Genomic DNA, 26,564 nt, shown 5'->3' on the forward strand with positions numbered 1-26,564 from the left:
CAGCATTCCTTCCCCATCACCACGCCTCTACCCTGAAGCACATCAGAACCTCAACCCAGAGCACTGCTCCTTCCTCGGCAGCCAGTGGAGATGGAGTGACTCCTGTGGAGTGAATGACTCCTGATTACTAAATCGAAATGCCTCTGTGTCCTGACTGCTCTGTAACACAACAAGGCTGACACACAGTATAGCCCAGATGGACCTCAGAGTATACCTTGGCTCTCCCATTTGCCGCCAGTGGTCAAATGCCATATGAAGCTTTTCCTGAACCTCAGACTCCAATCCTGTATTTTCCTCTTGAGGTCTATATTCAGACTAGATGACTTATCCGTATACTTCCATTAATTCCCCTAGTAGAATATAAACCACGGGTTAAATTGCTACACTTCAGCCTAGCTGTCTGCCTTTCAGTACATCAAATACACCAACCTCTTTGCTACCTCAGACCTTGAAATGCTCCCATATTATTTTCACTCCAGCACTTAACACAATTGCAGTTCCACCAGGAGGAAGCTGTAACCCCAGCATCTCACACAACACCTGGCACAAAGAGAATGGAATTACTATTCATTCAGTTGAAGAGCAGGGGTCAGTCAATGTTCCACAGGTTGTCCGTAGTAAGTCTTTCTGCTCACTAAGATCCACCGGGTCAAATTTACGAGTCTGGCCCCACTAAGGACTGTGTCCTGTCCTCAAAAAGAGTCACTGAAAAGGAGGTCAAGGTGTCATGTAAGCGGCAAATGCTTGGTGATGGCGTTCAGGACACACTACCCCAAAATATGGCACATTGGCGTCTTGATCTTAAGCCGGGGAAATTCGAGAAAACGGCAGAAGCAGCAAGATCACTCCTGCTTCTCCCATTTTGCACTCCAAATCTCCCACGTGAAAGGTCCCCTCCCTGTACCAGGAGGGAGAGAGACATTCTCATCACCAGAGACAGGGCGTTTAAGGCCAAGTAGGTGAGCAAACCTCCATCCGGTTTCACCATTTACTACCCACAGCCCAAACCCCTCTGCCTTAACAATTCTTCACAAATTCATTGTTTCTTTATCCAAAAGGTATAAAGCTTCCCGCTCTGGTCACTTCTTCAGGTCTCCACTCTCCGGTGAAAGGTCCCATGTACATGTAGAAATTCAGTAAAATGTGTACACGTGCTTTTCTCCTGCAGGTCTGTTTGTCAGTGTAACTTTCAGATCCCGTCAGGGGCCCTGGACGGGGACAACTCTCCTTCCCCCACGGCTGCGGGGAAAGGCTGACTCTGAGGTCATAGGCCGCTACTCCCGAGCCGCTGGTCTCCAGCAGGGCCTCAGGCCACGAGGCGGCGACGTCCCGGTCCCCCACCGAGCGCCGCCATGGCAACGATGCGGTCTGGCGCCTCCGCGCGGCGCTCCGGAAGTGACGCCACCGGAAGGGGCGCTCAGGCCCGCGCCATGGCCCGAAAGGCGGCAGGGAGGCCGCCGGAGGAAACACTGTCGCTCTGGAAACGGTAATGGGGCCAGAGGACGCGTAAGATCCGGGGACTGGAGCGACGAGGTTCCCCGCAGACCTCCGACCTCGTAGTCCCCGGCTTGGGGCCGCGGGGGCTTGCGACCTTTTCCGGCGTGCGGGCGAAAGGGCGTTCGGGAGCTGTAGCTTCCGGCGACGCGTCTGGGTCCTAGGGAAGGGAGGGGGTGAGACCGGGAGGGTCCCCGGGTAGAGCCCCGAACCCCGGGCCTGGACGCTCCGCGTGTGGGCGGCCGCAGCCGGACCGCGGGGTGGGGGGATCTGGGCTGGGCTGCCCGCTGGACTTGTTTCTGCCCTCAGGGAGCAAGCCCTGTTGAAGACACTTGTCGTGGACCGGGACACGGAGGCGTGGCAACGGGACCCCGCTTTTTCGGGCCTGCAGAGGGTCGGGGGCGTGGACGTGTCCTTTGTGAAGGACGACAGTGCCAGCGCCTGCGCCTCTCTAGTGGTGCTCAGCTACCCTGAGCTCGAGGTAACCCCGGGGGGACGCTGGCCAGGGGCCGCTCTGCTGGGCTCCGGGGTGCATTAGTGAGAGAGGTGGGGCTCTGGACAGGGAACAGTGTTAGGGTAGAACCCCGCTTCTCCTTTCGTGGGAGTTCATTAATGAATTGGGAAACCTTTGAAAAAAAGAGGATAGGGGACAAAAACTGAAGTCATTCTGTGACTTACGTCCAGATAAACTCATGATCTCCAAGTTTGGCCGTTATCTTGGGCTCCCCATGTCAGGGACCCACAGCAACACACCCTCAAGTTGCCCAAGCTGGAAATCTCTGTCTTCCCAGACCCCTCACAGCAGGTCACACACGAACTCCATTTTTTCTCCCCCCCTAAAATCACTGGAGTCTTATCTATGCACTTGTCTGCATCGCTGCTGTCCCTTCCCTGGCTGTGCCACCGTCACCTCTCCTATAGGTGACAGGCAGAATCTTTCCTGGGTCCCTTCTGCATGCTGCCATCAGAGCAGTTTTTCTAAAAACCAAATGTGAGCAGGTCACCACCTAGTCCACTTAAGACACTTAAGTGCCTATCCTGTGATCTCATGGTAAATAAAAGTAACACTCACGGACGAGGCATTTTTCGTGATCTGACCCCTGCTTAACATAACTCCCTGTAGGCTCACCTCTGGCTACCACCCGCTCCTCACCCACTCCCCACTCCAGAGGCCTTTGGCTTCCTCAAACACGCCTTGCTGTATCTGCCTGCCTGACCTTAGCAGTGATGTTTCCTCTCCTGGAATGTTTTTCCTGGCTAACTCCTCCTCATCTCTTAGGTCCTCCAGTAAGCCCCCCTTCGTCCTGCAAGACCAGGAGTTGCTCTCAGCACCCTCTCATTCCTCTTTATCACACTGGGATGGAATTGGCCTGTGTGTCTCCCCTACCAGAATGTAAACTCCACAATGGTAGGAACCATGCTGTCTTGCCCACCGGTTGTAGCCTCTGCACCTAGTTCAATGCCTGACACATAGAAGACGATCGAATAGATACGTGAATGAATGAACAGCGTGCCCACAATTCCTTTGGAGTCAACAGCTCAGGAAGCCTTGGCTAAAGAAGAGCTTGACGAGGAAACCTCTGCTCTGCAGCTTCAGCATTTCCCCCTCCCTGCTCCTCTGCCTGCTCCCAAAGCTACTACCTTCCTGCCTCAGCGTCTTTGTGCTTTACTTGGAAGATCCTTTAGTCAAAATTCAGCAGAAATATATTGATACCTGACTCAGAGTTTGGTGAGGAATAATTGAGATCATGCATGGAAAGCAGTTAGCGTAGTGGGCGTGTGGTAAGCCCTCAAAAATTAAATGCTAAGGCACTGTTAATTCTGAGGATGACTTCTCAATTCTCAAGACCCAGTTCACTTGTTCCCATTGCTCTATACCTTCCTGTACCTGCAGAATTAACCACCCCCTTGTCTCTGTCCTAGGCCTGTTTCTTATGCATGTGCTATTACAGTACTTCTCACACTGTATTAAAGTTACCAGTTTAGGAGGTACTCGCAGATCTTACAGCCTGTTAACAGAGCACTCTCCTTTTGCAGCAGCCTTCCTCCCCTCATTGCAATAATAGTTTTGAATAGTTGCCCTTACCTCAAAGAAAGGTTATTGGTATATTCTGGTTTTCCCACCATCTGTAGGTTCTGAAGGGCAGGGTTATACTGTATTTCTTTTGGAGCCCTAGCACTGAGCAAAGTGCTTGCTACTTGGATGTAGTCAGCACTTATCATCCTGTGCTATGGAAGCTTTGACTAGGGAATGATCTTGGAATAGTCTGGTCCATTGATTCCCAAATGCCCAACCATGGATCTATGCAATGAGAGTCACCTGGAAGTGCATTTAGAAATATGGATTCCATAGGCAAATCCATAGAGACACAAAGTAGCTTTGTGGTTGCCAAGGGCTAGGGAGTGGGATGGAGGGTGACTGCTGATGGGTATAAGAGTTACCTAGGCATGGTGAAAATGTTCTAAAATTGGATTATGGTAATGGTTGCACAACTCTGTAAATACCAGAAAGCGTTGAATTATACTCCAGGTAATTTTATGGTAGTAAATTATATCTCAATAAAGTTGTTTAAAAAAAAAAGATTCCAGGGCCCCCCTCCCTTTACTGATATTTACCTTTTTAAACAATCCTTCCTGTGATTCCAAAGCAAAGCCAGGCTGTGAATCACTGGTCTCCCTTTCGCACAGCCAGGAATCCTTTCCTCACCATTCCTGACAAATTGTGGCCTCACACCAGAGCCCGTTCCATAGATGGAAGCCTGGTTCGTATGTTCTTTTCCACATGGAGCTGAAATTTAGTTGTGTGTGACTTCTGCCTTAAGGTCAGAGCACAGGGCAAACCTTTCCTACCCTGCTATTTGAAGACAGTCCTGTGTTCTCCTGAGTCTCACTGAGGTGATTTCCAGCCCCTTCACTTGCTGCTGGCCCTCCAGCCTGCCCTCAGTGAGCAGGGCCCTTTTTTTTTTTTCATCTTTATCGGAGTATAATTGCTTAACAATGGTGTGTTAGTTTCTGCTTTATAACAAAATGAATCAGTTATACATACACATATGTTCCCATATCCCCTCCCTCTTGCGTCTCCCTCCCACCCTCCCTATCCCACCCCTCCAGGCGGTCACAAAGCACCGAGCTGATCTCCCTGTGCTATGCGGCTCCTTCCCACTAGCTATCTACCTTATGTTTGGTAGTGTATATATGTCCATGCCTCTCTTTTGCTTTGTCACAGCTTACCCTTCCCCCTCCCCATATCCTCAAGTCCATTCTCTAGTAGGTCTGTGTCTTTATTCCTGTCTTACCCCTATGTTCTTCATGACATTTTTTTTTCTTAAATTCCATATATATGTGTCAGCATACAGTATTTGTCTTCCTCTTTCTGACTTACTTCACTCTGTATGACAGACTCTAGGTCCATCCATCTCATTACAAATAGTTCAATTTCATTTCTTTTTATGGCTGAGTAATATTCCATTGTATATATGTGCCACATCTTCTTTATCCATTCATCCGATGACGGACACTTAGGTTGTTTCCATCTCCGGGCTATTGTAAATAGGGCTGCTATGAACATTTTGGTACATGACTCTTTGTGAATTATGGTTTTCTCAGGGTATATGCCCAGTAGTGGGATTGCTGGGTCATATGGTGGTTCTATTTGTAGTTTTTTAAGGAACCTCCATACTGTTCTCCATAGTGGCTGTACCAATTCACATTCCCACCAGCAGTGCAAGAGTGTTCCCTTTTTTCCACACCCTCTCCAGCATTTATTGTTTCTAGATTTTTTGATGATGGCCATTCTGACTGGTGTGAGATGATATCTCATTGTAGTTTTGATTTGCATTCCTCTAATGATTAAAGATTTTGAGCATCCTTTCATGTGTTTGTTGGCAGTCTGTATATCTTCTGTGGAGAAATGTCTATTTAGGTCTTCTGCAGCAGGGCCCATTTTTACATCCAGCACCCAGAACTGAATCGAGTACCTCAAGTGCAGTTCAGCCTTTTGGTTCAACCGTTTGGTGGGCCTAATGCACAACCTAATGCCAGCTTAGGTTGAAACTTGCATATCTTCACAGAGATTACTGACTAGATCGTGCCCACACGCTAACTATACAACTGATTTTTCCTTCTCCAAGAATTTTTTTTTAACATCTTTATTGGAGTATAAGTGCTTTATAATGTTGTGTTAGTTTCTGCTGTATAACAAAGTGAATCTGCTATATGTATGCACATATCCCCATATCCCCTCCCTCTTGGCGTTTCCCTCCCTCCCACCCTCCCTATCCCACCGCTCTAGGTGGTCACAAAGCACCAAGCTGATCTCCCTGTACGATGCTGCTGCTTCCCACTAGCTAGCTGTTTTACATTTGGTGATGTATATATGTCAATGCTACTCTCTCATTTCATCCCTTCTCCCAGATTTTTAACTTGAAAATGTGTGCACATACTGAAAAGTTGAAAGAATAATACATTGAACACTGGTGTACCCTCTGCTTAAGATTCAACTGATTTTGTGGTCTTGTGTGTGTGTGTGCACTGAGATTCAAGAGTGCCTCCTGGGCTTCCCTGGTGGCGCAGTGGTTGAGAGTCTGCCTGCCGATGCAGGGGACGCAGGTTCGTGCCCCGGTCCGGGAGGATCCCACATGCCGCGGAGCGGCTGGCCCCGTGAGCCATGGCCGCTGAGCCTGTGCATCCGGAGCCTGTGCTCCGCAACGGGAGAGGCCACAACAGTGAGAGGCCCGCGTACTGCAAAAAAAAAAAAAAAAAAAGAGTGCCTCCTAGAGGTTGTGACAGCTCAGCAAACCTGTCCTAGAATGATATTTTCCTACATAATGGCAGCGTCATTATCACCTTAAAATATACATACATTATTCCATCACAACCTGAATCCCATTCCATAACACATTTCCCCGGTTGTCCTCATATGTCTCTTAAAGCTGGTTTTGTATTTTTCTCTGATCTGTAAAACTTCGACATGTGTTATGTTATAGTTGCTGTTGATAGTAGATTATGATTACTGTGGAGATTTTTTTTGAGGGGGGTCCAGTATATTGCTGTTTACTTTTTTTTCCACTAAGATACATTTTTTAAATTTTTATTTATTTTTTTATACAGCATGTTCTTATTCGTTATCTATTTTGTACATATTAGTGTATATATGTCAATCCCAGTCTCCCAATTCATCCCACCACCACCACCACCGGCCCCGCCTCCCCTTAATTTCTTAATTTTCCTTAATTTCTCTTTCTCATCTTTTGTTGTTAGTGTATAGGAATGCAAGAGATTACTGTGCATTAATTTTGTATCTTGCACCTTTTCCAAATTCTTTGATTATCTCTAGTAGTTTTCTGGTGGCATCTTTAGATTTACCTATATGTATAGTATCATGTCATCTGCAAACAGTGACAGTTTTACTTCTTCTTTTCCTATTTGTATCCCTTTTATTTCTTTTTCTTCTCTGATTGCCATGGCTAGACTTCCAAAACTATGTTGAATAATAGTGGTGAGAGTGGACATCCTTGTCTTGTTCCTGATCTTAGAGGAAATGCTTTGTTTTTCACCATTGAGAATGATGTTTGCTGTGGGTTTCTCGTATATGGCCTTTATTATGTTGAGGTAGGTTTCCTGTATGCCCACCTTCTGGAGAGTTTTTATCATAAATGGGTGTTGAATTTTGTCAAAAGCTTTTTCTGCACCTATTGAGATGATCATATGGTGGTGGTGGTGGTGTTTTTTTTTTGTTTTTTTTTTTTTTTTCTTTTTGCGGTATGCGGGCCTCTCACTGTTGTGGCCTCTCCCATTGCGGAGCACAGGCTCCGGACGCGCAGGCCCAGCGGCCATGGCTCACGGGCCCAGCCGCTCCGCGGCATATGGGATCCTCCCAGACCGGGGCACGAACCCGTATCCCCTGCATCGGCAGGCGGACTCTCAACCACTGCGCCACCAGGGAGGCCCCGGTGGTGGTGTTTTAATATTTATTTACTTATTTGGTTGCACTGGCTCATAGTTGTGGCAGGTGGGCTCCTTAGTTGCGGCAGGTGGGCTCCTTAGTTGCAGCACATGGGCTTAGTTGCTCTGTGGCATGTGGCATCTTCCCAGACCAGGGATCGAACCCGTGTCCCCTGCATTGGCAGGCAGATTCTTTATCCACTGCGCCACCAGGGAAGTCCAATCATATGGTTTTTAATTCTTCAGTTTGTTAGTATGGTGTATCACATTGATTGATTTGCATATATTGAAGAATCCTTGCATCCCTGGGATAAATCCCACTTGATCATAGTGAATGATCCTTTTAATGTGTTGTTGGATTCTGTTTCCTAGTATTTTGTTGAGGATTTTTGCATCTATATTCATCAGTGATATTGGCCTGTAATTTTCTCTTTTTTTGTAGTATCTTTGTCTGGTTTTGGTATCAGGGTGATGGTGGCCTCGTAGAATGAATTTGGGAGTGTTCCTTCCTCTGCAAGTTTTTGGAAGAGTTTGAGAAGGATGGGTGTTAGCTCTTCTCTAAAGGTTTGGTAGAATTCACCTGTGAAGCCATCTGGTCCTGGACTTTTGTTTGTTGGGATTTTTTTTTTTTTTTTTTTTTTGCAGTACACGGGCCTCTTACTGTTGTGGCCTCTCCCGTTGGTTTTTATGTTTCTTTCCCTGTAATTGATTTCTAATCTCAAAGCGTTGTGGTTGGAAAAGATGCTTGATATGATTTCGGTTTTCTTAAATTTACTGAGGCTTGATTTGTGACCCAAGACATGATCTGTCCTGGAGAATGTCCCATGTGTACTTGAGAAGAAAGTGTAATCTGCTGTTTTCAGATGGAATGTCCTATAAATATCAATTAAATCTATCTGGTCTATTGTGTCATTTAAAGCTTGTGTTTCCTTTTTAATTTTCTGTCTGGATGATCTGTCCATTGTTGTAAGTGAGGTGTTAAAGTCCCCCGCTGTTATTGTGTTATTGTCAATTTCCTCTTTTATAGCTGTTAGCATTTGCCTAATGTATTGTGGTGCTCCTATGTTGGGTGCATACATATTTATAATTGTTATGTTTTCTTGGATTGATCCCTTGATCATTATATAGTGTCCTTCCTTGTCTCTTGTAACATTCTTTATTTTAAAGTCTTTGATATGAGTATTGCGACTTCAGCTTTCTTTTGATTTCCATCTGCATGGAATATCTTTTTCCACCTGCTCACTTTCAGCCTGTATGTGTCCCTAGGTCTGAAGTGGGTCTCTTGTAGCCAGCATATATATGGGTCTTGTTTTTTTTTGTTTTTGTTTTGTTTTGTTTTGTTTTGCGGTACGCGGGCCTCCCACTGTTGTGACCTCTCCCGCTGCGGAGCACAGGCTCCAGACGCGCAGGCTCAGCGGCCATGGCTCACGGGCCCAGCCGCTCCACCGCATGTGGGATCTTCCCGGACCGGGGCACGAACCCGTGTCCCCTGCATCGGCAGGCGGACTCTCAACCACTGTGCCACCAGGGAAGCCCTGGGTCTTGTTTTTGTATCCATTCAGCGAGCCTGTGTCTTTTGGTTGGAGCATTTAATCCATTCACATTTAAGGTAATTATCAATAAGTATGTTCCTATTACCATTTTCTTAATTGTTTTGGGTTTGTTTTTGTAGGTCCTTTTCTCTTGTGTTTCCCACTTAGAGAAGTTCCTTTAGCATTTGTTGTAGAGCTGGTTTGGTGGTGCTGAATTCTCTTAGCTTTTGCTTGTCTGTAAAGCTTTTGATTTCTCTGTCAAATCTGAATGAAATCCTTGCCAGGTAGAGTAATCTTAGTTGTAGCTTCTTCCCTTTCATCACTTTAAATATATCTTGCCACTCCCTTCTGGCTTGTAGAGTTTCTGCTGAGAAACCAGCTGTTAACCTTATGGGAGTTCCCTTGTATGTTATTTGTCATTTTTCCCTTGTTGCTTTCAGTAATTTTTCTTTGTCTTTAATTTTTGTCAGTTTGATGACTATGTGTCTCAGTGTGTTTCTCTTTGGGTTTATCCTACCTGGGACTCTGCATTTCCTGGACTTGGGTGGCTATTTCCTTTCCCAAGTTAGGGAAATTTTCAACTATAATCTCTTCAAATATTTTCTTGGGTCCTTTCTCTCTTCTCCTTCTGGGACCCCTATAATGTGAATGTTGGTGTGTTTAATGTTTTCCCAGAGGTTTCTCAGGCTGTCTTCATTTCTTTGCATTGTTTTTTCTTTATTCTGTTCCATGGCAGTGAATTCCACCATTCCATCTTCCAGGTCACTTATCCGTTCTTCTGCCTCAGTTATTCTACTATGGATTCCTTCTAGTGTATTTTTCATTTTAGTTATTGTATTGTTCATCTCTGTTTGTTCTTTAATTCTTCTAGGTGTTTGTTCTTTAATTCTTCTAGGTCTTTGCTAAACATTTCTTGCATCTTCTCCATCTTTGCCTCCATTCTTTTTCCAAGGTCCTGGATCATCTTCACTATCATTATTATGAATTCTTTTTCTGGAAGGTTGCCTATCTCCACTTCATTTAGTTGTTTTTCTGGGGTTTTGTATTGTTCCTTCATCTGGTACATTGTCCTCTGCCTTTTCATTTTGTCTATCTTTCTATGAATGCAGTTTTTCACTCCACAGTCTGTAGGATTGTAGTTCTTCTTGCTTCTGCTGTCTGCCTTCTGGTGGATCTTCACTAAGATACATCTTGAGTTGACTTCCATGTCAGTTTCCCCAAGTTCCCACTTGGGTCTTTCAATATGTGGGGTCAGGTCTTCTTTTATTTTTGGAACGTTTCTTAGATTGTGGTTTTAAGTATTAGTTATATTTATTATTTCAGCTCCATAGTTTTGTTTCTCCTTTTCAGTCATGCATATGCTGGGTTTTCTGTCTTGTCAGGTTTTTTTGTGTTTCTGTTTTTATTTCTGCCAGGTTGTGCTCTCTGTCTGCCATTTAGTTAACTTACCTCTGCTGCACAACTGGTTGGGGGCAGCATTTCATCAACTCACAAGGTTTGATCATTGCCTTCTGAGTTCTTGTAGTTCTCTGTTCACTCTAAGTTGTACTTAGGTACTTCCCTGATATTCCAGTGGCTAAGACTCTGCACTTCCACTGCAGGGAAGATCCTGCATGCCACACGGTGCGGCCTTAAAAAAAAAATAGTATTTAAACAGGAAACTCAAGGGCCAGGGGTTTGGGTGCCTCAATGGGTTTCTTAAATCATGAGGGATAGTGAAGTATAGTTGTGCCAATAAATGGCATCCTTTTCAGAAGCAAAGACGGCCAGTGTCTCTTCTGATTCTTTGATACTCTCATTTCCAAAGGACCTTACACTTCTGGCCTCACTCTCTTCTCCACAAGCCCCCAGGGCTCACCTGTGTCTCCCCAGAGCAGCATCTTCCTGATAAGGCTGGGGCTGCCCCCCAGGTCTCATTCCATCAGGCTCCCCACCACTAGGCCCCACCACACCCCCTGCCCTTGCCCCTTCCCCACCTGCCTTTCTGGCGAGGGGCCCAGAGCTGGCTCTGTGAGTATGGACTGTTTATTTCCGCCCGTAGGTGCACACCGTTGCTTGTAATTGGCTTGTCTCCCAGTTACTCTGTGGGCATGGGGTACAGGGGGTTCATCTCCTCTCCTGTGGATCTCTGGCTCCTGGAGCTTGTGCAGAGCGATTCAAGTGTAAGCAGCCACCATCATCCTGTGGGAACTCAGGCCACACTTGAACTTCATGCATGTCCCCGTGAAGTCATCCTGTTGCATGGGGTTCAGCACTCCAGCCTGCCGGGTTCACTGTGAATCGAATTCTCTGGTCTGTCATCCGGTTGGACCCTGCCCACTCTAGGTCATTGGCCGTTTGATGAGTTTCCTGTGAGTCACTGATAAAAATGTTGGAAGGACGAGCCCCTTCCCCCATGCTACTAGAGTAATTCCTTCATTTAGGGACATGTCATTATGACGTAGCTTCAAGGGAGAGGTGGAAGTATGATTTTGAAAGCTATCACCAAGAGATTGGGGGGTGGGTGGGATGGTCAGTAACAATCCAGGACATCTGAAGGTTCTGGAGAATGTGTGCTTAGTGGGAAACGTTCTCACCTCCGGCGGTCTGGCTGTAATGAAAACTCAGGGTTTAAGGGCCTTAGGGCTGCCGTCCTGTGGTCTGAGCGGGTCCTTACATGCTAATCAAGTACCAACAGGGCCTCCTCTTCCATGCTGTGTTAGGACTTTTCAGTTTGAAGAACAGTCTGCCAGAGCGTGTGAAAATTCTGAGTGGTCCCCAGCAGGTCTGCCTCAGACTCCTGGCCCCCACTCCTCCCAGCGTGAGCCATGCCTTTTAGCACAACATCCCCAGGGGTATCCCCTCTTCTCTCTCTGGGGTTATTTGCAGCCTCAGAATTTTTCTTTTTGGACTCTCCCATCCCTTGGGACCCAATTCTCTTCCAAACTGCCTCACTCTGAGATCGTGCCTGTCCTTTTTCTGAAATATTTGTAATCTCTTTTCTTAAAGCCAGAGTTGCCCTTCTTGCTATTGTATCCTCTGTGAAGACTTGGCCTTTTCTTCCCCGAGGCCCCTTCTAATATGGCACTATGGTGTCTATTCACAGGTGCTTCTTGTGCTTTGTTTTCTGTGAGCCTCCAAACAACCTGGCAGCAGGGTGGGGTGGGGAGGCGACAGGTCTGATTTACAAAGGAGGCAGCCTTGAGGAGGGCCTGATACAGACCAGGTGTGGCCAGTACCTTCGAAATGGCACCATTTGAATCCCCACTGCCCATCTGCAGGGTGGATCACCTTTCTCCAGATAGTGAGGCAGGGAAGGGGGCGACTTGGGGGTGGGCCTGGGAGACAGAGGGAGTGACAGGGATTGTCAGATAAGGGCCAAGGGCATGCGAGGGTGCGGGGGAGGTGGCCAGGGCCGCGCGTGCCTAGTGACCTGGGTGCCTGGTGGCAGGTGATGTATGAGGACTGTCGCATGGTGAGCCTGACAGCCCCCTACGTGTCAGGCTTCCTGGCCTTCCGAGAGGTGCCCTTCCTGGTGGACGCGGTGCAGCAGCTGCGGGAGAAGGAGCCCCATCTCATGCCCCAGGCAGGTATCTCACTGGGCTGGAGGAAAGGCCCTCCACAGGCCCCGCCCCATTGCAGGGAGAGATCCCATGAGCTTCCTGGAGAAGTGCTTTTGCCTCAAGAGGGATCAGACCTAAAGAGCTGGGCCCCTCCTCTTGCTCTGGGATACCCCAACCTGATGGGCGAGGGGCACTTCAGCTGACCGTGACTTTCCCCTGTGGCTCTTCCAGGTCCTTTTTGTGGATGGAAATGGGGTGCTCCACCACCGAGGTAATCTGCTCCCAAGACTCCCCGAGAGGGCTGTAAGAGAGGGACCAGGAGGGGTGCAGTCCGCCTGCACCAGGCCCCAGGCCCTCTGCCACCAGCCTGGCCTTGCAGCTCCTGGCCTTGCTTTCCTTTTCAAGGTCCCTAGTAAGGAGCCCCTACTTCTCTTCACCCCTGCCCCTTTCCTGCCTGCCTCCACCGCCTCTGCTGGCCCAGCTCAGGTACCAACATCCAGTTTGGACCTGACACTTCCAGAAGTCTCAGGCCCTGAGCCCAGCTAGCCTGTCCCACTGGCGTCCTGCCCTGTGTCCTAAACAGACCCTTGCCTGAAACCGAACAGGAACAGACAGGTGTGCCTGTTCCCCACTGACACAGGGTAACCCACACCCACCTGGGTGCTGGAACCTTGTCCTGGGGAGAACCACCAAGGGGGAGGGGCTGTCTTACCCTCAGATACAAACCTGGGGGTTGGGCGGCAGAGGGAGTCAGGAAGGGGTGGCATTGTGATTTTAGCCCCTGCCCTGGGAGCCTGTGGGCCCAGAGCCACCCTGGACGCTAGTGCAGGACCAGCAGGCCAGCCCTGGGCCTGGACCCCAGTCACTGCAATCCTTGCCCCCTGGCAGGAGCCCCAAAGTTCTGGGTGAGTTAAGGGCAGAGATGCAGAGGCCTGAAGGTGGCCACAAAGGGGAGGGGAGGATGAAAGATGCCAGAAAATGAAAGAAGCAGGTGAAGCATGTGAGCACACTAATTATAATCAGGCTCCTAATCTTGTCAGAACAGCGGGGAGGCGTCCTCCACCCAGCCTGCCAGCCTGGAAGTCAGGGTAGAGGGCCACGTCCGAGATCACAGTGGGGCTTAGAGCCCTGTCCCACAAGTCCTTGCCCACCGACAGGCCTCTGTTCACGTGGAAAAGTTCAGCGAGGCTCTGGTGTGGCCCCCATCCCCACACTGTCTCTAAACTGCTGGGCTCATTGCCTCACCTCCCCAACCTCATCTTCCTCTGCCCCTGCAGGCTTTGGGGTAGCCTGCCACCTTGGTGTCCTCACAGACCTGCCCTGCATCGGGGTGGCCAAGAAACTCCTGCAGGTGGATGGGCTGGAGAACAACGCTCTGCACAAGGAGAAGGTGAGGGGGCCAGAGTCCGCCCCGCTGCAGACCAGCTCCACCTGGGACGCTCTCCTCCCAGCCTGGATTGCTGGCCTGGAGTGAGGAAGACCAGCTTTCTTTGCGTGCCTTGTGTTGCTTGTGGGTGGTGGGTCATCTCGGGAGACTCGGAGCTCTTCTCCCAGCCTCTAGGTGCACACTTGCCTCCTCTCCACCCCTGCCTGCGTGCTGCTGTGGCACCCCACGTGGGGGCAGAGCCTCCAGGTATCGGGGACCAGGCATTCAGGGCCTGTACAACACTCTGTACTTTTCCGCCTGCCGTGCCACCCCCATCTGCCTGGGGCATCTCCCTCCTCTGGGACCCCCTCTGGCAAGAGCTGGTGACACACGTGGCTCTGTATCCTGGACGGCCATCTCAGAACGGGTCAGTTGCATCTGTCTCATCCTTCCAGCTCCCCCATGCCTGTGTGGAGTGCCTGTTTGTTGAGCTGACAGGGACCCCTGACCCACCCAATGGGCCAGTCCCCACCACCACCACTCCAAAAAGTTTGTCAGGTTGAATCAGAAGTGCTCAAATTGGTAGCAGGAGAGAAAGCAGCAGGAAGTAAGTGGCCTCGAGTGGGCTGTGGCCCTGTGTGTGCACCAGCCTGGTGCCTCCACCCTGCAGCACTGGGGCCCGGGCAGGCTGCTGCCTCTTCTCTGCTGCAGGATGGGGAGGAGAGTATCTCGTCAAGGTGAGATGGTGCTGCAGGCCGCGCTTGGACGCAGGCTCCACTCGCGATGGGCCCTTCCATCTCCTTGCCCAGCGGCTGCTCAGGTTTTAAAAGTGAGCAGGCTTGCCTTCAAGCCTTTCACCAAGAAAGGTGTTTTTCCAAGTCTTTTTTCTGTTTTCCAGATACGGCTCCTGAAGGCTGGAGGAGACTCATTTCCTCTGATGGGAGGCTCCGGGACCGTCCTGGGCATGGTGAGTGGCCAGGGGCCTGTGCCCCACCGAGGCAGACCCCTCAGCTGAGGGCCAGAGGGGGCCCGGGGTCAGCAGCCATGTACATGCGTGCCCCAGAACCCATCCACCTCTCCCTATCTTCCTGCCCCTCTGGCTGACCCTGCATCTTTATTTCTTCCCCTACCCCACTGTGCTGAGGGGCCCTCTGGGCCCTCACTCGCCCCACCCTGTCCCTAAGACAAACAGCAGGAAGGTGCCCCAAGGGTGCTGCCAGTCTCCCAAGCTCCTGCCCGCCATCCAGGACATGTCAGTCCTCCAGCCCACAGAGCTTGCCCAGTGCCCTGACCTCGCCCTCTCTGTCACAGGCCCTAAAGAGCCACGACCACAGCACCAAGCCCCTCTACGTCTCTGTGGGCCACAAGATGAGCCTGGAGGCAGCCGTGCGCCTGACCCATGGCTGTTGCAAGTTTCGGATCCCGGAGCCCGTGCGCCAGGTGAGTGGGCTGCCAGGTGGGTAGGCTAGCGCACGGCACCTGCTCTTCCTGTACTCCCGGGCTGAAGGTCCACAAGCACCTGTGGGAGAGTCAGTTTGGGCCACACTAGGCTCCGGAGGGGAGGAGAGGGGCCTGGAAGATGCAGAGGCCTGCCCTGCCTGGCCCGGGGTCTGCTGTGCCCCTGCACTCAGCCTTTCAGCCTCTGGCACCCTGGTTCATTGGGAAAATCAGCTGACGTCAGCTCAAATGGCAGAGTGGCCTGCCAGCCCCTGAGGGCCCAAGCTGCCCAGCTGGCCTGGGAGGGAGCGGCCGTCCTCAGCTGGGGGGGCCCTGCAGGGCTGCTGGGCACTGCTGAGGAATACTTGGGCCAGGGATGCAATCAGGAGACTCCAGGGGGTGGCCACACCAGGCACCCAGGACCTAACTTGGGGCCCAGGGGGATCAGAACTCTGGTGAACGAGTCGGCTCAGCTAACCTCATGCAGGATGCCCTTGGGCCACCTTGGTGGTCTTGGCCATGACAAGGTGCAGAGCAGGTGCAAGTCCCAGGGAAGCCCATGAGGCAGGGATCTGTTAGAAGCTGTCCTCAGGGAGAGGCCTGCTGGAAGAGGAGGAAGGGCAGTCCAGGCCTGAGGACCAGCATTTGCAAAGGCCCTTGGGCAGGAAGGAGTTTGATTCCAGAAACTCAGAGGAACTTGTGGCTGGAGCCCTGGCGAGGGTGAGCGGGTGGAAGCCTGTGTGCATTGCAGGGGGCAGAACTTCAGGTTTACCACAGGGCCTTGGATGTGAGTTGGGAGGGGACATCATCAGATTTGCCTTCCCAGCAGGGGCTGTATGTCGCCTACTGCACCGTGTGTCCCTGAGGCCTGTGCTGCGTCAGCTAGAGGCAACCTGGCCTAGGTGCCACAGGCCCGCTCGGTACTCTCAGCTCAGCAGCAGCTGGTGACACCGCAAACCTGAGGGTCCTGGCTCTGCCTCGACCACCCCAAGAGCCCCGTAGCCACCACCTCGGGGTTGGGGCCCCGGCTGCTGGTGTGCAGGGCAGCCTCCAGGTGGCAGCAGCAGCACGCACGCAGCTGTGGCTCTCGGGCCCTGCCAGCAGCTCTCGGCTGCGAAGAGTCAAGGCCTCTAGGGTGGTTTCCAGGGTGGACTTTCTAAGTGTCCACCAGCCTCAGCCTCCTTCCCTCCCCGTACAGGGTCCGTAGGTGCACAAGCCTGTGACATATCCTGGCCCCAGGAAGCCTTTCCTCCCCCATTCCCATCCACCTGTGCGACCTTGTGAGGGGTGGGGTGACGACCCAAGATTTCTCCGCAGGCCCTCAGTGCCAGGGACTCGGCTGAGCTGGTATGGTGGGCAGGTCTCTGTCCCTTCTGAGTCTCGTCTTGCCCCAGAGTGGATGATAGCTGTGTCCTTGCAGGTGGGGGGATGCCCTATAAAGTGCCGTGAACCCCTCAAAGGTGGGCAAGGACTGTGTGTCTGCCCTAGAGAAAAGCCAGACGTCTGCACCCAGGAGCCCACCAACCCCATCGCTTCCAGGAATGAGGTGTGGCCCTGTCCAGTGGCACTGGTTATCTCTTGGTCCAACTTCTTCCTTGGCCCACTCACCTGTGTACACTTTGCCCTCCTGACTACTTCTGTAAGCTCTGAGGAGAAGCTGAGAGAGCGGCTTAGGGCCTGTTCCGTTGGTCACAGGCCCACTGCCCCCAGCTCCCGGGCCAGGCCGGGACAGGTTGCTGCAGGGGAAGGCGGGAGGTGCTGCCTCGCGTCTCCGGGGCCTTTCTCCGGGAGCACCGTGCCGCCCACCCTGCCCGCTTGCCCGTTCACTCTGAAGTAGAAACAGTCGGGGGGATTAGCTGTTGTGTCCTGTAGTCACACGGCCCAAAGCAGGGCTGAACCATCTGAGCCGGGATCAGGGGCCTCCCTGAGGCCAGGCCCCCTGGAACGGGGAGAGCCTGTGGGAGAACCTGAGCCGCAAGGTCCTGGGGGCCCCACTCAGGCCTGATCCCCTCTCCCCAGGGTGTGCCCTGATCCCAGCCTGTGGCCTACAAGCCCCCTTTCATTCCAGTGACTCTGCAGAACTTTGCAGACACTTCTCCAGGGACAGAGGTTGCAGCTGACACTAGCCAGGGATCCAGATGAACCAAAAGTGAGGACAGACAAGCTGGGCTGAGGACAGCCTTCAGAGAAGAGGGCTTTAGCAGAGAAACTGTTGGCTCAAGCAAAACCTACAAGGAAGCACAAGCTATAAACCCACTGAAAGCCAACTGAAAAAGGAGCAAGGCACCCAGCCCATTTCCTCAGACCCTTCGGGGACGTGCTGTCAAGCACCCCGACCAGGGGGCCTGACATCCTGGCACCCACGCATGATGGGGCTGCTGCTCCTTGTCCCTAAGGCTGGGCCTCCGTGGGCTTTTCCAGGAGGGGCCACCCTATTGGGTGGGGACTGGTCCAGAGGCCAGCTTGGGACCCCAGCCATCCCCTCTCACTTGAGCCATCCCTTTCTTCAGGCTGACATCCGCTCCCGAGACTACATCCGCAGGACCCTGGGAGTCCAAGGGGCCCCTGCCTTGCGGCTGGAAAGGTGAGTGCTGGGGTGGCTGGGTCATGCCCCCGTGGGGCCACTTCTGGTGGCTGGGCCTCTCTCGGCGGTGGCGCTGTGGCTCAGGCCAGACAAGCAGGGCCAGGCAGGGGGCGCAGGGTTCCTGAGGGGACAGGAGAAGAGCCAGCAGAATGCTAGGGGCCAGTGTGGACTCCATGTTCAGTGGAAACTGTCCAGCAACCCCCAAAGCCCACCTCCCACCAGGGCGCCCCCTCCTTACCTTGGTCCATTTATCTGTGAGGCACTGGGGTGTCGTGGTCTCCACAGAAATAGTGGGGGAGTCAGATGGTCCCGGTTCATGCCCTGGCTCTGCACCTGCTGTGTCGTTTATGCTCTCAAAGCCTGTTTCTTCACCTGTGTGGTGTGCACGGTGATTCTCATCCCACTGTGTTGTGGTACAGTCACAGCCAGCAGTGACTGGTTACTTAATCCTAATGGCACTTACCATGAGACAGGCACTGTGATCACTTTGCCAGTGAAGAGACTGAGACAGCGAGGTTTCCGTTGGCGGCTTGGACATCAGGCCCATCCTCTCCCACCAGGAGTCCTTGCAAGCACGGCATTTCCTTTGTGTTCCCTTCTCCTCCAAGCCCGTGCTGGCCTGGGCCTGGCTGAGCTGCTTTGAGAACTGTGGGAAGGTGTGGCTGGGACCCCTGAACTCTCCCAGGGGTGGGGACTGGCTGTCGGGATCTGCCTTGCCCTCTGGCCTGGGCTCTCGCACCCCTGAGGATCCAGGTCAGCACAGCTTCCAGGGACCACCTGGGGATCGAGGGGGGCTCTGACGTTTGATGCTGTCCTTTCTTGATGTCATTACCAGGAGCAAGAAGGCACAGAGGCCAAAGGCGTGCCCCCAGGGAGTCTCAGAAGAGCCCGCAGGTAAGGACAGGCCCCTCAAAGCCCACAGACGAAACCCCAGGACACACCGGAAAGCCCCAGGCCCAGGTGCCCAGGGGCAGTAGGGCTAAGGCTGGGGCTGGCACTGAGCTGGATGCCAGGAAGACTCTTGGGCCGCCTGTGGCCCTGCTCCAGCTCGTCTGTAGGGACTGGGGGAGCAGCCCCCACAGCAGGTGGGGCACCCCGGCCCGAGGACATGGTGACGCAGAAGGCACAGCCCTGCTCGGATGGACTGGGGTGGCCACCTTTCCATTCCACGGTCATGAGGCCCGGGGGCCTGGAGAGAGCTCAGTGGAAGACAGAGCTCACACGGCAGAGCGCCAGGCCCAGAGAGCACATGACGTTAATTTCTCAGGAGCACAGGAAGGGATTCAGAGTTCATAGGGGATTTTCTGGTGTTTTTTTGTTCTGTTCTGAAAGCGCCCAGGTGGGCTCACAGCCGCCAGACTGCACATACACGCACACCTTCTCCTTGCCCATCTGCTCCTCTGAGTACATGTGCCGCTTTCACTTCGTGTTTGTTTATAAACAAGCACGTCCCTCCCTGCCGACCAGCTACACTGAGCCGCTTCTGCCCTGGCCGGGGAGGGACCAGACTGGGGTGGCTGCTGTCGGGCTTGGTCCCTGGCTGCCCAGCCGGTCTCCAGCCTGCCTGCTGCTGGGACGTGCAGGGCCAGGAGGAGGGGAGAAGAGCAGCGTCTGAGCCTGGAGAAGGCTGAGGGTGGGGGGACATACAGGGGCAGTCTGGGCTGCAGGGGTGGGGTGCCAGACAGAGGGCCGGCACCCGTACCCAAGTAGATGGGTGTTGGGATCTGCTGTCCTGGCCACGGGCCCTGAGGGCGGGCAGCCCACTGTGTTCAAGTGCCAATAGCTCTCCCCTGTTCCTGTCAACCCGACGCACTCCCCCCCTGCCAGCCTCTTCACCCAGAGGCCCAGCCTCAAAACGCGTCTCCGCTGTGGGAGGGCAGCCCTGACTCCGGCCCCCTTCCTGGCCACTCCTCTTGGTGTGAGCTAGAGTCCCCGGGAGGCACACGGCCCCACCCACAGCCCCTGGGTGCCTCCCAAGCAGCCCCAGTCCTCCACCTCCTCCCAGCTCATCCCCAGGTTCCCTAAGGACTCTGGAATCTTTGCTGAGGGGAGTGAAGAATCCTCGGAGGCAAGCCTTTCTTGCCGTTTATCCTGCCTCTCAAGAAGGAGCTGCCTGTCATGGTTTGACAGCCTGGGATGGAAGCCCAGGGAGGCCCCGGGTCCCAGCGCTCCTTCCACGCCCCGCTCTGGTGTCTCTCCTTTCATTCAGAATGAGAAGGGAGCTCTCTTCCAGGGCCTAGGCTCCTGGAAGAAGCAAAGGGGACAAGTAAGCAAGGCAGCCAGCTATTTGGGGTCAGCTGTCCCCCTTCCCCTCCCACTTAACCCGTGTTCCCAAAACCCTTTGTAAGGCGGGGCCAGGGGCTGCCCCACATGGTAGTAGTAGCCCCTAGTCAGGACATTGCAGTAGGAAGCGGGGCCATTCCAGGGCAGGGGGCTTTGGGGTACAGAGGGCCTACTGGGGCCAGGTGGGCTGCTGGGTGCCACCCACATGCTTATGGGCTCCACTGGATGGCCCACTGGGCTCAGCAGCTTCCGGCATGTTCCACAGGTACCTTCAAGGGGCCTCCTTCAGGCAGGAAGGCCTATCCCAGGTTCTGATCTGTGGTCCTCCCCAGATGTCCTCGCTGGCACATCTTTTTTCTCACCTCAGCTTCTACTGTCCACCCAATCCTGAGACTGAGAAAAACACCTGCTCTTCACAGCCAGTGGTACACAGGGAACCCCAGCTCACCCCACCCTCCCTAGCAGGCCCTGGGCCTTCTGCCCACTCACCCCAGGCTCTGGGATGCTGTGCCTGTTTAGAACCTGCACCTCGGTACCTGCGGCTTTTGGCTCCCCTGTGCCGGCAGTGCCCCAGCTCTCCCTGCCTCTGGACTGAGGCACGGGTCTGTGTCCTGGGAGAGAAGGTGGAATGTGGCATCTGATGGTGCTTCGAGAGGGACCGGTCCTCCCTCTCAGAACCTGTTTTCTTGCGGGGATACAGGCACCTGCTTAGTCCAGTTGGGGGATTGAGCGTGAGGATCCACGTGGAGTCCCTGCCGGCGGTGGCACAGTCAGTTCCCAGTTAATGAAGGATGGGGGGCGTCCAGCACCAGCTGGGCTCCACGCTGAGACATTAGTGGTCAGAGGCAGGGACAGCGTGGAGTCCCGTCTGAGGTGTGCAGGAGCACGGGGCCATGGCGGAACCATCTCCCTGAAATCCCTGATGGTCACTGGGCACAAACAGGCCTGGGCAGGGTCCCACTGGGGGGTCACAGCTGGATTAAGTGCAGCCATAGTCCTGGGGGCTGCCCAAGGACAAGGGAAATAGTGGCACTTGCCTGGGGTCCCAGGCAGCTGCTGCCTCTTTCACACCCCTGCTGAGTACAAGGGTGCTGAGCCACCCCAGATGTGCCCCAAGCCTGGTGCCCAGGACTCTGTGCCAGGGTGGCCCTCAGGAGACTCAGTCCCAGCCTACCACCCACGCAGAGCCTGCCTGGCGCTCCACAACCACTGCCCTCCTAACTTCTTCCAGGTCTCTCCCTGCCCAGAGTTCATCAGGACCAGGGGGTGGGGGGGACTTAGGAGCGCAGGATGGAAGCCAGGCAGAGCTGGCTGGGCCTGACGGCTTTGTACTGACTGGCCTTGGGCAAAGCTTCGAGCCTGTAATGGGGATCATACCTGTGCTGTCTCCCCGGACAGCTGCAGCCCTGTGTGGAGTGGCCGTGGCACAGAACCTGGCACGCAGTCAGTCCTTTCAAAGAAAGTGACAAGGTTTGGAGAAGTGGGGCCCACAGGGGCCAAGGTTTGATGGTCATCAGTCTGCAAGGCTGTGCTAACTGCACCAATGGGAAGGGAGAAACAGGAAGTAAAGGTCCTCCTTTCCTACCGAGCTCCTTCCACCACCCCAAGCCGCCAGAATGCAGGTCCCGCAAGGGCTGGGCAGGAAGGACCATGACTCCCCGGCCCCAACTGCACCTTCCCCTTCAACGCCTGCCCCACGCACATGCCAACAGGAGAGCTTCCCATGGTGCCGGGAGGCTCAGGGTGATGTCCGCAGCAGCATCCCCTGGGGACCCATCTCTAAGACAGGCACAGAGATGGCCAAGACCTCCTACTGGGGTGGGACTGGGGCTCTGCTTAATGCCACTGCTTCCTCACTGACCAGAGGAGTCAAGTGGGCCCCCTGGGCTGAGGCATGGACTGCTGTGGGGTCCCTCATCCCCATCCCCTCTACTTCAGTGAGAAGCAGACAGAGCCTGAGATCAGTTTGCAGACAACTAAAAACCTGAGTGGTTTTTGTTTGTTTCAAGGTTAAAGTCATGTAACAAGTCACCATTTTAACATCTTTAAGTGTACTGTTAATTGGCTTTTAGTATATTCAGAATCTTGTGCAGGCACACCACTACCTAGTTCCAGAACTTTTTCATCCCGTATCCATTAGCAGTCACTCTCCTCCACCCCTCCCCCCTGCCCCAGCCCCTGGCAACCACTAATGGGCTTCCTGTTTCTGTGGACTTGCCGATTCTGGGTACCTCATAGGAATGGAGTCACACAAAATATGTGACCTTTATGTCTGGCGTCTCTCCTTAGCATGATGTTTTCAAGGTTCATCTGTGTTGTAACATGGATCAGTACTTTTTTTTATGGCCAAATAATATTCTGTTGTATGGATAGGCCACATTTTGTTTATCCATTCATCTACTGGTGAATATTTGGATTATTTGGGGCTATGGTAAATAATGCTGCTATGCGAATCGACGTACAGGTTTTTGTGTGAACTTAAGTTTTTAGTTCTCTTGGGAGTGGAATTTCATGGTAACTCTCTGTTTAACTTTTTGAGGAATAGCCGTACTATTTTCATACTGTTTTCCACGGTGGCTGCACCTTTTTACAACCCCACCAGCAACACAGGGTTCTAAGTTCTCCACATCCTCACCGACACTTGTAATTATCTGTCTTTTTGATTCTGGCTATGCTAGCGTATGTGAAATGGTATCTCATTGTGGTTTTGATTTGTATTCCCTTAATGACTAATGATGTTGAGCCCCTTTTCATGTGCGTATTGGCTGTTTGTATGTCTTCCTGGGAGAAATGTCCACTCAAATTCTTTGCTATTTTTAAAATTGGGTTGTTTGTCTTTCTGTCATTGAGTTGTACGAGTTCTTTATATGTCCTGGGTACCAGACCCCTTTCAGCTATATAATTTACAAATAGGTTCTCCCATTTTTTGGGTTGTCTTTTCATTTTCTTGATAACGTCCTTTGAATGAAAGTTTTAAAATCTGATGAAATCCAGTTTATCTGTTTTTCACTTGTTGCCTGTGCTTTTGGTGTCATAACGAAGAAACCATTGCCTAATCTGATGTCACAAAGATTTCCTCCTATGTTTTCTTCTAAGAGTTTAATAGTTTCAGCTCTTACATTTAGATCTTTGACGCATTTTGAGGTAATTTTTGTATATGGATATTTGGGTCTCTTGCAATTCCATATGAATTTTAGAACCAGCTTGTCCATTTCTGTCCCCAAAATGGCAGTTGGAATTTTGATAGTGATTGCACTGATCAATTCGTAGAGCATTTCTGTCTTTTTTTTTAATAAGTTATTTTTAAAAATAAATTCATTTTATTTATTTATTTTTGGCTGCTTTGGGTCTTCGTTGCTGAGCGTGGGCTTCTCTCTAGTTGCAGCGAGCGGGGGCTACTCTTCGTTGCAGTGCATGGGCTTCTCATTGCGGTGGCTTCTCTTATTGCAGAGCACAGGCTCTAGGTGCACGGGCTTCAGTAGTTGTGGCACGCAGGCTCAGTAGTTGTGGCTCATGGGCTCTGGAGCACAGGCTCAGTAGTTGTGGCACACAGCTTAGTTGCTCCACAACATACAGGATCTTCCCGGACCAGGGCCCGAACCCATGTCCCCTGCATTGGCAGGCGGACTCTTAACCACTGCGCCACCAGGGAAGCCCTGAGCATTGCTGTCTTAAAAATATTACGTCTTCAAATCACTGAACACAGGGTCTTTTCACTCATTTAGATCTTCTTTAATTTCCTTCAACGATGTTTTGTAATTTTCATTGTACACGCCCGGTATGTCCTTTGGTAAAATTTATTACTGAGTATTTTATTCTGTTTGATGCTATTGTAAATGGAATTGTTTTATTCATTTTATTTTTCGATTGTTCATTGCTAGTGTATAAAAATACAATTGATTTTTGTATCTGGCAACTTTGCTGTATTCATTTATTAGCTCTAATTGTGTGTGTGTGTGTTCTTTAAGGGTTTTATATATCAGATCATGTCTTATGTGAATATAGTTTCACTTTTATTTCTTCCTTTCCAATCTGAATGCCTTTTATATCTTGTTCTTGCCTGGTTGTCCTGGCTGGAACCTCCAGTGCAATGTTGAATGGAAGTAGGGAGAGTGGACGTCCTTGTCTGGTGCCTGATCTTAGGGGGAAAGCTTCACTAGAGTATGATGTTAGCTGTGGGTTTTCCATAGATGCCCTTGATCAGGTTGAGGAAGAGCCTTCTATTCCTAGTTTCTCTGGGTTTTTATCATGAAAGGATGTTGGATTTATCAAATGCTTTTTCTGCACCTATTGAAATGATCATTTCCCTTCATTCTGTTAATGTGGTGTGTTATATTGATTGACTTTCATATTTTGAGCCACTCTTGAATTTATGGAATAAATCCTTCTCAGTCATGGTGTATAATCCTTTTACTAAGCTGCTGAATTTGATTTCCTAGTATTTTGTTGAGGATTTTTACATCTATATTCATAAGGTGTACTGGTCTGTACTTTTCTTGTGATGTCTTTGTCTGGCTTTGATATGAGGGTAGTACTGGCTTCATAGAATAGTTAGGAAGTGTTCCCTCCTCTGAGAAGGATTGGTGTTGATTCTTGTTAAACCTTTGGTAAAATCACCTGTGAAGCCAGCTGGCTCTGTGCTTATCTTTGTTGGGAGGGGTTTTGATTACTGATTCACTCTCTTTATTTGTTATAGGTCTATGAAGATTTTCTATTTCTTCTTCAATCAGTTGGTAGTTTGTGTGTTTCTAGGAATTTGTCCATTTCCTCCAGATTATCCAATGTGTTGGCCTACAATTGTTTGCGATATTTTCTATTTCCATAAAGTTGATAGTAGTGTCTCCACTTTGCTTATTGACTTTAGTGGGTTAGTCTGGCCGTGAGTGGTTTTTCTAAGGAGCCCTCTCCCCACCCCCAAGATGCCACTGTTAGTGCCCCTGGCTTGAGTGGGGAGTGGGAGGGCAGAGTCACCTGCAAGATTCAGAGGGTCACGACTCAACCTATCTCTGCTTTCAAGGGTTTCCAGCTCTTCCCACAAGCCCCAAAGGGTGTAAATCCCACCCCATCAGAAACTAATTATGGCCCCAATAAATCCTGGGCCTGACCTCAGGGGGGGAGGAGGGTTCCAGGAGAACCAGTTGGAGGATAGCAGAGACGTTGTATAACCCTGGGTGGGCTGAGTGGTGGGGTTAAGCCTGGCATGGAAGGCTTGTGGGCAGAGGTGGGGGCGTCTGAACCTTAAAGGGACGAGAGTTTCAGCTACAGCCTGATGGAAGAGAATCTGCATCAGTGGGCAGTGCCATTGGCCCCTTAGCCCTGTCTACTGGCTACACCAAGGCCGTATCAGAGATAAGATGAAGAGGTAGAGCATGTCAGCAGCTTGCTGGGACCCCTGGCTCACCCCAGGGTGGTGGGTGTGGCTATAGCCCTGAGCATCTCGGAGGGATGGACCATGCTGGGAGTTCATGTGGAGGAGTTGGGGAGGCTGGGGGAGTGCAGAAGCAACTAGAAGGGGCTGAGGTGGTGCCTGGGGACTTACTGGCTGGGGTCATTCATGGGAGAGCGGGAAAGCAGTGGGATTGGGAATGGGGAGGGGGCTTGGGGGTGGCATGTCCTGCCCACCTCTACCCCCCACCCCCAGAGGCTCTACCCTGCCGAAGGCTACACAGGAACCCTAAGTGCAGTGGTGTCTGGGCTTCTTCTCACAGAACCTTAAAAATAGGGCCAAGATGATATCCATCTTCGCAGATCACAGCCCACCCCAGAACCAAGAATAAATCTCGAAACACTCAATAATTCAAGTTGGATCCAAATAGATTTTTCTGTTAGCCTGGCAGCCTCTGTGCCCCTTCCCTGGGTCCCCAGGGGCTGAGCCTGAGATGCTCCCACGAGGTGGTGGGCTGGCCTGACCATTGCAGGTCACACCCAGGCCCCTCAGGACACCCGCCTCCAGGACCCCAGTATGCCCACGCTCCCCTCACCTGGAGCAGTCAGGAATAGAGGACACCCAGGGCTGGGAGTCCTTTATGATCAGGTCGAGGAGGCCCAGCCATGTTCCTAGCTGTCCCAAGGATACCTCCCTTGCCCCCCTACTTTCTGATCACAGGCATTGGCCTGTTTGAGCTTGGGTCTGAGCCAGGCTTCTTGGCCCCTTTGACCACACCTCCCCTCCCCTCCTAGGCTCCTGGGATCTCAACTCTCCAAGGCTCAAGGGCCAGCCTGGGCTCCAGGGGAGCAAATCCCCCCACTTAGGCCCCAGTCACTGGTGCACACACACCCCTCAGGGTCTGCATTCCTGCCTCCTCCTGGAAGGGTCCCTAAAGGGGCTTCACCTCGGGCTCTGTGGCCTGGCGTGAACAGCTGGGGACAAGGAAGCAGGGCCA

The 26,564-nt window shown here is 51.9% G+C and overlaps 1 protein-coding gene across 6 annotated transcripts in view; it reads left to right on the top strand.

Annotated features, from left to right (window-relative positions):
* Positions 1-1,385: 1,385 nt before the first annotated feature.
* The window catches only part of ENDOV (endonuclease V), a 101,601-nt gene continuing 76,422 nt past the window's right edge, over positions 1,386-26,564 (top strand). For 4 of the 6 annotated variants that reach the window (XM_081220632.1, XM_081220633.1, XM_081220631.1 and 1 more), the window contains exons 1-9: positions 1,386-1,486; positions 1,804-1,975; positions 12,400-12,534; positions 12,743-12,782; positions 13,789-13,901; positions 14,776-14,844; positions 15,189-15,317; positions 17,825-17,898; positions 18,734-18,792. In XM_081220632.1, the coding sequence (XP_081076758.1) occupies positions 1,431-1,486; positions 1,804-1,975; positions 12,400-12,534; positions 12,743-12,782; positions 13,789-13,901; positions 14,776-14,844; positions 15,189-15,317; positions 17,825-17,898; positions 18,734-18,792 (847 nt within the window). In that variant the 5' untranslated portion in view covers positions 1,386-1,430. Of the gene's footprint in view, positions 1,487-1,803; positions 1,976-12,399; positions 12,535-12,742; positions 12,783-13,788; positions 13,902-14,775; positions 14,845-15,188; positions 15,318-17,824; positions 17,899-18,733; positions 18,793-24,877; positions 25,695-26,564 lie in introns of those variants that run through there. The other 2 variants (XM_081220635.1, XM_081220630.1) reach the window with 2 other exon arrangements.

The sequence above is a fragment of the Mesoplodon bidens genome (assembly GCF_964165515.1).
Source record: "Mesoplodon bidens genome assembly, chromosome: 19".
NCBI lineage: Eukaryota > Metazoa > Chordata > Mammalia > Artiodactyla > Ziphiidae > Mesoplodon > Mesoplodon bidens.